At 26.6% G+C, this 10,521-nt stretch overlaps 2 protein-coding genes across 2 annotated transcripts; both read left to right on the top strand.

Annotated features, from left to right (window-relative positions):
• Nucleotides 1-4,952: 4,952 nt before the first annotated feature.
• Nucleotides 4,953-6,460, top strand: LOC105449451. Its single transcript, XM_011688703.1, has 3 exons — nt 4,953-5,055; nt 5,655-5,916; nt 6,076-6,460. Exons 1-3 carry the CDS (start codon nt 4,977-4,979, stop codon nt 6,206-6,208), a joined length of 474 nt encoding a protein of 157 aa, XP_011687005.1. The 5' UTR covers nt 4,953-4,976; the 3' UTR covers nt 6,209-6,460.
• A 172-nt stretch (nt 6,461-6,632) lies between these two features.
• Nucleotides 6,633-8,078, top strand: LOC105449549. The gene is made up of 4 exons (XM_011688806.1): nt 6,633-6,641; nt 6,800-6,945; nt 7,580-7,712; nt 7,986-8,078. Exons 1-4 carry the CDS (start codon nt 6,633-6,635, stop codon nt 8,037-8,039), a joined length of 342 nt encoding a protein of 113 aa, XP_011687108.1. The 3' UTR covers nt 8,040-8,078.
• The last annotated feature ends 2,443 nt before the right edge of the window (nt 8,079-10,521 follow it).

Here is a 10,521-nt window from a genome sequence, read left to right as displayed (position 1 = left end):
CGCTTCCCTTTTTTTTGCATATGGCATCGATCTCAAAATATTACCCTTCCATTCGTACACTGTAATTTTACCTAATGGTGGCAATATTATAGGAGCAACTCGATGGAGGGAAAATCGAGATATACAATTATTTGGGGAGACAAAGTTAAAAGTTATCACGCAAAGCGTGACTAATCTAAGAAGGAGTTTTTACCATCAAACAAACTTTACTGGAAACTATTACAATACTTAAAAATTTTTTATTTTTAATCATTTTCTGGAATAATTTAAATCTGGCATTTAACATACATTCTTTGTATAGTTTATTTTATTTGTCAATAACTATTTAATAAATAATATATAATAATTTAAATCTTTTGATTGTTACTTATAAAATCATGATTTTATCAACATATTTTAAGAGATAAAGAAAGTGGGTCTTCTAAACAGAAACTTAATTTTTTTCTTACTTTTTTATATATACTATCGAACTTTAAAGATTACCTTGTTTATATTATTATATTAATAATTTCGTTATAAATTCAATAACGGGCATACAGTTTATAGAATTATTAAAAATATATTTAAAATTTACATAGAAATATTATAAGCACTACAATCGAACTTCGATCGTATGGTGCATTTATTTGATGTATTATTCACTGTAGGTATTTAATTTAACTTATTATTATTGTTTATATACGTATTAACTTATTATTGTTTATATACGTTCATCTCTCAATACATTTTTCCTTATTATGTATCAATTATTGCGATAAATTTTATACACCTTACAATGGCCGAATTCGAAAAGATGTTCGCTTCAGATAGTCCAGGTTTAAACCCTGACCGAAGTAATATTTTTCGCAAGAAATTCTTCGCAATGTTTTACAATTATTAGTATTTGCTTATTAGTATTATTATTATTATTAAATTGATGATCAATTTAATTTGTAATATTACTATTTCAACTTCAATTTATGATTACGTTGTAAGTTCGACAGCGATCAACACGCAGTTTATATAACTGCAAATGTATTTAAAATTTATATATAGAAAAATTATCAAGCATCAAGATCCTCGACTGTATTTGACGCTTCTATAATATAAATATAACTTGTGTTATATCTATATTATCTTGAATTTTTTGAATGGAGCCTTTTGCTTTTTGTGAAAATCAGAGAACCATTAGCAACTGAATAAAAAGTTATGAACATTCACCTAATTTTATGCTCTGAAATTACTCGTTTAATATAAAACTTTTGTAAATATCTCGATAGTCAACTTTAGATCCAATGTTCATATATGTATATATATATAATTCGTTTTTAATACGCAAAGACTTCAGAAAGATTTCGCAAAATTAAATTTACAGTCTGTCACACAAAAGCTTATGTCTAATATATAATTGCCTGGCAAAAAAAATTTATATATAGTTTGAGAAATCATTAAATACACTCTTTTATGTTTATATAAAACTCTTACTTTAATCTGACTTAATATGAAATCCAGTCTACAGTTGAAATCACAAAAGTACATTGAAAAACATAGGCTAAAACAAATTACACAAGATGGAGCAATGTAGTATTTTCTGATGAATTATCATTTTTGGCAAGGAGAATAGAAGAGAATTAAGCTCAGTTCGTGGATTACCAATGTTACAAAGATTCGTTAAACACGCAGCAAGAGTATATGTTTGGGGTTGCTTATATTGAAAATTTGAAAATATGAAAAATACTGCCAAATAATACTTGATAACAATGGAGACTGGACTTCATATTAAATAAAAGCATAGAAGTGCATCTAATGACCTCTCAAATCATATACAATTTATTTTTTATGCAACTGTAGGAGTAATTAATTATATGCTCTTGTGTAAGTGTACATCCTATTTTGTTATATTACTTCTTTTTTTATGTGACAACTATCGGTAGCAAAGATATCAACATTAATTATATTTTACGCTAGAGGTACGATTTTGAACGAACAAGGAAAAACATTATGTTTATAAAAAATTTTAGATAAGAGTTGTGCAGAAGAATTCATTTGTGATGCACACGTTATTTCTATTTTTACCTTGATATATATATCTCACAGTTCTTGCTCTACTTATTAATTCTATTAAAGAACACATCAAAGGACATTTAAATCACTATAAAAATACTTTTTAAATGTACTCTGTTTAAATGTACTTTACACTATGTGCGATTTATCATGACTTATCAAAACTTTATTAGAAATTAAGAAAGCACACCACATCACATCACAATTCTGATAAACACACGGCACTTTACGAGCAGGCAAAGATTCATCACGGATGCGCTCAATATCGCTAACGCTACGGAAACATGATATTTCGCGACAATAAAGAAATATACACGACCGAAGCTTCTCACAACATGGTTCATACTGTATTGAGGGGAACATCGCGAATGGGGACTGTTGTTCGCTACTGCGCCCGCGCTGCGTCGCGACGCCGGCGCCGACGCGACACCGCGCCGCGTCACACTGTACTGCTTACCTGTTGAAGCAGCTGACATATATATAGTGTATGCAACATTTTATTAGCTATCGATGCAAAAGTTTTGTCATTGTATCTACTGCATATGATGATGTTAAAAAATATTTGACATAGTGTTTTCTCATCGATAAAATTCACGATAGAATATCTCTGAGATATCAGAACACATACATTTAACAAATTTTGAAAAAAAAAAGATGAATCGCCATATTCTTAGTCAACACTGAAAAATATTGAATCATTGTTTATTCACAATTATATTAAACAATCTGAATGATAATACTAGAAGATCTTTTCTTCAATATTTTACGAGCAATTAGAATCACGATTGCTCATTGAAAAAAACTAAGAAATGAATATTTTATTATATTTATTTGTATAGTATTGAAATCTCTTATAATAAAGATTAGCAATAAAAAACTGAAAGTTAAAAAAAATGTGTTCTACTTTATTATTAAATTTAATAATAATGTTATATATATTATACATTTAATTATAATAATAAAATAAAATAAAAAATTTTAATGTTCTAAATTAATAAATTTTACCCACATAGTCATAAAATATTTGAAAAAGAAAAGAGATATTTATCGAATGTCAATTTTACAATTGTATAATATATGATTTAATATTTAATATAATTATTTTGAAATAAAAAATGATATCAATAATTGAAGAAAAAAATTCTGGTCAGAAGTATGTTCTTACCTTATTTTATGATTTTATGATTATAGCGTAACAATGATTTTAAATAAAAAAAGCTGGAGTACTATTGACATAAAACAACACTTTATCTTCTTTTTAATATGAGATTATCTGATAAATGCGGAATATATTCGAAACATTTATATATCTAATTATATTTTACATTATAAAATAAAAATTTCCAAAAATTGTAAAATTCACGCAACTTTTATCTTTTTTATTTTATAAAAATTATATTTATATATGTATATTGTATAAAAGAGAGTTATATGTGTGAAATAAGTATGTTTTAAGAGATTTATTCATTTACGTATATTCCATGTTTCTCTCCAGCGACAATCTGATATGCTAGAGCTGTACTGTTTGCTTCAACGCGAAATGCAACCATCGACGGCTTGACGAACAATGAAAAGGAATGTATATGCGATCTGGTATAAGAAAATTATCCCTCTAAAGGAAAGAGGCTTGTATTGTAATTGCTTACATTACCTACATTAATTTTTCTATGCATGTCATTTTCTCGCGCTGTGTGAATGTGATATGTAAAATACACATGGAATTTTTAGCTGTTTCTTTTCTAAAACAGATGATTTTGTAAATTGCTAAATTGTATGATCTATATGTAAATTGCGGTACTTATTCTTCGCATTTATTTCATAGACCAGCGAGATGCAATATAGCGGAAAATACGATAGGTTCAAAAAAATATGGAAAATAATGGGGGAAAGAGAACGTGAAGGTAATTCTTCGTTCCTCAGCACAGAAGTATTTTCACAATTGCGGTAAGATGAACTTCGTCGGGGATGGATACTATAAGCTCAATCGACGTCTCTTGTTATTAATTGGCTTATGGCCATATGAACATTCAGTTTACAAGTATTGTCAAGCGATATTTTGTAACATTATTGTAATATTCACAATGATTGGTCAGGTAAGAATTATGTAAAATTCCGCATGAAAAAACTTTGCTGTTATTACATATTAAGCATATCATCTATCTCATTTAATCAGAGTATGTTATGTAGCTTATATGCAAGAAATCATTATCCCTTTAATACAATCCGTACACAAGAGTTCGCTTTAAAAATTAATAATTTCTAATAAGTATTGCTGAGTTATCGACATTCATGATTTTAGATTGCGAAATTCGTAACATTGAATCGAAATCTTGATGTCATGATGAGACTTCTCTGTCTTATCATACTTGGCTTAATCTATATTATAAAATATATAACATTTTGTATTGTCTCTAGAAAGGTGAGAATGTATTTCCCCATCCGTATTACTGCTTTTTTTATTTTAAAATATTATATTAAAACAAATTAATATTAAAATAAATAAGTGTTGTCCTGATTATCATAAAACATAAAATGAATTAAATCTCGATCCACCCTACTTTTTAATGCATATTCTATTCTACCGATCTGAAATCAAGAGACACGGTAGTGTATCTTATCAAATGTATTCAAATTTTGTGTGATATTGAAAACATGCGCAATAAATTTATAAGTTTCTTTTCAATTTTTTTTTTATTTGTCGCATCTTTTACCAATGTGTGACAGTTTTTATAACAAGAATTGAAAATACATTTTAACATTTGTAACATGAAACGATTAAATTTACACCAACATCTATGTCGGCACGCATTGGTGTTACTTTATTATTGCTGATTTATTCTTGAGAGTCCTAATTTCTTTAAATTTATTTACCTATTTTATAATTTTTCGAACAGATAAGATATCTCATGGATCATGTAGAAGAAGATTGGAATATGCTTAAGGATAAAAAAGAATGCGAGATCTTAGAAAGATACACTTACATTGGAAGTATGTGTACCTTCAGTTTGACAAGTAAGAGATAGATATTAAATACATTAGATACAGGGTAGAAACCCAAGAAACGGGAAAATTTAAAAGAGTGAAATAAAAACTTACAAATATTCAAATAATTTTAATTACGTCAAAATATAGAATGTAATATGTCATTTATAAATTATCTTATTCTTTTTATGTATCTGACGTCGCGACCTAATACCGCGTAACATTACATCTTAAAAAAAACTTTCTTCAAATGATCACTTCTTGAGTGCATGCATTTTTGCAATCTCCCTCTGAAGTCTTTTATGGCTTCTTACAACATTTCAACTGTGATATTTACAATTTCTTTACGAATATATATATATTTAAGTTCATCAATACTTTGAGATTGCAAGAAGTCATTTAAAAAATAACGGTTAATTATCAAGCAATATGATAGCGTCGTGATGACAAACACATAAAAAAATAAGGTAATTTGTAAATAATGTATTACATTCTATATGTATTTTGATGTAATTAAAATTAATTGAATAAAGTTCTATTTTACCTTCTTAAATTATCCCTATACATAACTTATCGGCTTTTGGAATAATCGTATAAATATATTAAAAGTTACTCTTTCATAATTTCAGTACTCGGTTTTATGGCTACGCTCTTTTGTCTTTTCTTGCCGTTGATACCAAGCATCCTCGATATCATTATGCCATTGAATGTCTCGCGTCCACGACAACTTATGTTTCCGGGAGACTACTTTGTTGATCAGCAAAAGTTTTTTTATGCAATTTTATTGCAAATAAATTTTGCTATAGGGTTAATACTCATCACTTTGATAGGCACGGAATCGTTGTACGTAACGTACGTACAACATGCTTGCGGAATGTTTCAAATTGCTAGGTAATAAAATAAAAGAAGATTGGGTAAATCTACATAATATAATCTACGTAATGTAGATAATTTGGTTTTATTTTTATTTAAAACATTATTTTATTTTAGTTTAAGTTTTTTAATTAATTGATACGCAATTAATTTGATAATATGCGGTGCTTTATGCAGTTATCGAATGGAACAAGCATTCAAGCAATTAAAGTTTTTACAAGAATACACGTCTGAAAAGCAAGCAATCATTATTTGCAAAAGGATAATTGAAGCTATACACATTCACAACAGAGCTCTCGAGTCGGTATAATATATTTTGTTCATAACATATATTAATAACGAAAAGATATTTAATTGGACGATTAATATGTCGGATTATTAAATCTTCGATATTCAGACAAGATTTATAGCATTAGATTTTGAAAATGTCTCAAAAATTCGCTCATAGTAAACAGGACACGAAAATTGCAACGATCATCAATCGATGCAATACTTTTTTTTCTTCAAGGTTTTCTGAATTCCTGTGGTCTACTCTGGCGATATCATACAGCATTCTCCTTATAATTGGTATTACATCTTTACTCATTGATCTTTTCTGCGTGAGTAATATTTCTTTAATTAAATTTCCATACATCAAATTTTTTAAAAATTGTCACACACACAAAATGAGAATGTTCCTATATATCTACATGTATATAACTACCTATATATTATACACAATTGTGATTATCAATATGTCATATGTGAGTGTGTGAAATGAATATTATATATTAATAATCAATTTCACAATTAAAAAACATTTTATTTTTTATAATAATTTTTTATTAATATGATTAACTAATATTTCTTAACTTTATTCCTAAACTTGTTTAATTTATTCGCTTATATATATTTTTTTTAGCTTTTTCAAGTAATCCTGTTTACAAAGGGAGTTAATGAAATCGTAATATTATTTATTTTTATTTTTGGTCATATTGTTTATTTGTTCTTGGGTAACTACGTTGGTCAAATTTTAATAGATCATAGCGCCGGTATTTTTCAAAACATGTAAGTACAAGTTCGCAAATGTTTCAGAATTCTAAAAGATTTATAAAATTTTTAAAAAGATATCTGTATAAATATTTCTATTTATTAAATTTTGCCGAATATTGTAAGTTGTAACGCAATACACGATTAACATTTTAATTGCCAAATTGATTTAATATTTTATTGTTTTTGTAATGTCTTAATTTGTACTATTTCTTTAATGAGTCTTAAATACTTATTGTTATAAAATTATTCTTAATCGGATAAATATAATCGTTACTTCTAATGAAATTCTTGCGATTTTTTACGCATTACGCATTAAATATGAATAACATTACAGTTAAAGTATTAAAATGATAAAATATATTTACATATCCAATGTGATACTGACAATATTAATGAACTATCTTGATATACTCTATATGTATTAATTATTTATATCTCTTTCATGATAGTACGTGTGATAGCAAATTTAACATAATTAACACTAATCATTGTATTCGAGTGTTAAGATATGTTTTTTATTCAAATATATACGTTACATACGTAAAATAAAAAAACGCTCTAAATAATTTTGTATTGTACTAATAATACGATGATAATGAGATATGTGATGTCATAAATAATGAAAATTAATATCCAGATAAACTTTTAGATACATAACACGATGGCAAGACGCGCCTTTGCAAGCACAAAAATTATTGCCAATTATAATGCAAAGAAGTATGAAAAGTTGCAAGATGGTTGTGGGCGGAATGTTTGTTCCATCATTGGAAGGCTTTGCAGCGGTAAATGCAATCTCAGTACGAAATATTTAACTCTTTTAGAGATAATCGAGTTAATTTCAATATCTTATTAATGTTCCAAGTTTTTAACTTATTCAGTTTTCTGATATATTTTAAAATTTGCTTACAATTAACATTAGCATTAACATTACATAATTATTTAGGAGAATTATATATGAATTAATTTTAATTAATGATTTATATTATTGCTAAAAAAGAGTTAAATAAAAATCGCCGATCTAACTTTCTTTCTATATAGTAAATTTTAAATTTCAGCTTATGAGCACGACTTTGTCGTACTTTACCGTACTCTGGTCGGTACAGAAGTAATTCTATTAACGAGAAAAATTTATAACATAAATCGTAGTTAACTCCGAATTAATAGAAAAAAATAATAATACAATAAAATACTGGCAAAACATTTTTATGTTCATTTATTAAGTTTTATGAAAAATGGTATGAAAATATAACAACTGAATATTAATAAATATTTTTACACCAATTATATATATTCTTAATCTATTAAAAAATACCTTGATATATATATATATATATATAATATTAATTTTTTACACAGATTCATAAAATTAAAGATAATACTTTTTTTAACAAGAACGTATTAGCGATAAGTCTATAAATGTTAAAGTACAATATTGGTATATTTATTGTATTGTACTGTTATGATATATAACTGTAATGAGTGTGAAACTATCTTATTGCCCGTAATAAAAGTGTAATTTCAATCGAAATTTCGATAGTGCCTGTATCGACTTAAAACGGAAATAATATCAAGAAAATTGAAGACTATCAGGAGATATAAAATTAATGTGCGCATATTATCTTTTATAATACGAAAAATACTATAAATATTTATCTTATCAATCATCTAAGTTTCTTTTTCTTTCTATAGTAAATGCATTAATAAATTATGCATTTTTATTGTATGTGTGTGTAATTTTATTTTGTAATTTATATTAAAATATGAAGATTTGTATGTGATAACATGGTAACAAATTTTCTTAATTTAAGATAATTTACAAACACAAAATATTTCAGTTGAAGTATTACAATATTTTTCGCTATCTTATGCGTAAATATCAGTTTCGATGAAGTGACACTGCACTATCTGTTGTGCTTGCGTCTACTAACAATAAGAGGAGGAAATATATGAAATATTAACGTGCACCGCGCACTCAAAATGATGACAATTTATTTTTCATTATCCATCGTTATTCTTAATAGGCATATCTAAATAAATAGATATAGTTTTTTCTGGATGAGTAGCGCATTTTCTTGCTACCTCTTATTATCTTATCTCTATTTGCATAAATAGAAGCACTTTAGGAAAGAATTTCTAATTTTAAATATATACCTTCTATCTCAACTATACATATAGCAGACACACGCGTTATAGAAAAGTCTAAGAAATAAAAAAAATAATTGCGAAAATTTATGTGAGAGAGAAAAAAGTTTCTATAGAGTCTATAGACAGTACTTTCCGTATGCTCAGTAGCGTGTAAACTGTTGTCTGAAATGGAGGTTCACGAAAAGCAATATTCCAGATTGAATCGCATTTTGCTATCCACAATAGGTCTTTGGCCATATGATGATTTCAAAATTAGACATTTTCGTTTTACAATATATTTATTAATAGTAATATCATTTACAAGTACTCAGGTATTGATATAATTATTTAAATGGAATTTTTGATTGACGATTTTGTGAGGTCTCTCATGTTAATGTTCACTATAGTTATATTATGACGATATGAATATATAACTTTCGTTTTGATGTTAGTGACGTTTTAGTGTTTTTTTTTTTGTTTATATTTTGTAATATCACATATATTGTTCACGTGGGTAATCACATATTATAATCTTTTTAGCCGATAAAATTAATCGTCTCGGAATATAACTTTGATCTGTTTTTAAATATATTTTCTTACAATATTTTTTTCATAATGTGTTCTATAAAATATATCACATTTTATGCCGTCTTAAAAAATGTAAGTTCAAAGGAAATTTAATAGGATAAAAGTTATTATATAACAATAATACTTGTTATATTTACTAGTAGGTTAAACAAATTCGAGAATGTGTCCGAAATAACTGGAATGCTTTGAAAGATAATCAAGAATTTGAAATAATATGCAAACAAGGAAGAAATGGAAAACTGTTGACAAAATTTGTATCAAGTAAATGCCGAACGAATAATAATTATTAACTTACAATAGAATAAATTGCTTATGATAATTAATGCTAAATTATTGAAACATAATCTAAAAGTAAGAAAATCGGTTCTCATTTTTTTACATGCCGGTATAAAAAGAATTATAAATGTATTTATTATTTAATATTAAAATTGCAACAAATTATTGCCAAATTAATTTCTTAGTTTTATAGGTTAAATATATATTATAATATGTATTGTATTGATTGTATTATTATGCATAATTATTATAAAGTTACATATAATTTCAATAAAAAAAAATTTATCAAAATACAATTGAACCTCGATAACTCAAATCTCAAGGGAACAAAAATATAAAAATCTTTGAATTATAAGTTTCGATTTATCAAAATTTGAGTAAAACAGAATTAACATGAAAATTCGACTTATGGAAACTTTGTACACGAGTTTATAATTTGCCGATTATAATGGCTTTTAAGGGCCCTGCCTAGTCACCGCGGCCATATTGGATTCGTGACGTCAGAAGCGAGAAACAGCGAGAAATGACATAAAGTTTCTTGCGTGCCATTTTTAAATAAAGAGGATTTGGATAAAATTAATAGATCGGAAGAGCACACGTCTG

The sequence above is a fragment of the Wasmannia auropunctata genome, unplaced genomic scaffold, assembly GCF_000956235.1.
Source record: "Wasmannia auropunctata unplaced genomic scaffold, wasmannia.A_1.0 LD336076.1, whole genome shotgun sequence".
Lineage (NCBI taxonomy): Eukaryota > Metazoa > Arthropoda > Insecta > Hymenoptera > Formicidae > Wasmannia > Wasmannia auropunctata.
This window is presented reverse-complemented; position numbering and strand designations above follow the sequence as displayed.

What these genes read in the sequence shown, in the direction of transcription:
- LOC105449451 (XM_011688703.1), top strand. Translation starts at nt 4,977, where the DNA reads ATGCTTAAGGATAAAAAAGAATGCGAGATCTTAGAAAGATACACTTAC. An exon ending in GTGTACCTTCAGTTTGACAA is followed by an intron (nt 5,056 to 5,654) that starts GTAAGAGATAGA and finishes TCATAATTTCAG; the next exon opens with TACTCGGTTTTATGGCTACG. An exon ending in GGAATGTTTCAAATTGCTAG is followed by an intron (nt 5,917 to 6,075) that starts GTAATAAAATAA and finishes TGCTTTATGCAG; the next exon opens with TTATCGAATGGAACAAGCAT.
- LOC105449549 (XM_011688806.1), top strand. An exon ending in GCCGGTATTTTTCAAAACAT is followed by an intron (nt 6,946 to 7,579) that starts GTAAGTACAAGT and finishes ATAAACTTTTAG; the next exon opens with ATACATAACACGATGGCAAG. An exon ending in CATTGGAAGGCTTTGCAGCG is followed by an intron (nt 7,713 to 7,985) that starts GTAAATGCAATC and finishes TTTAAATTTCAG; the next exon opens with CTTATGAGCACGACTTTGTC.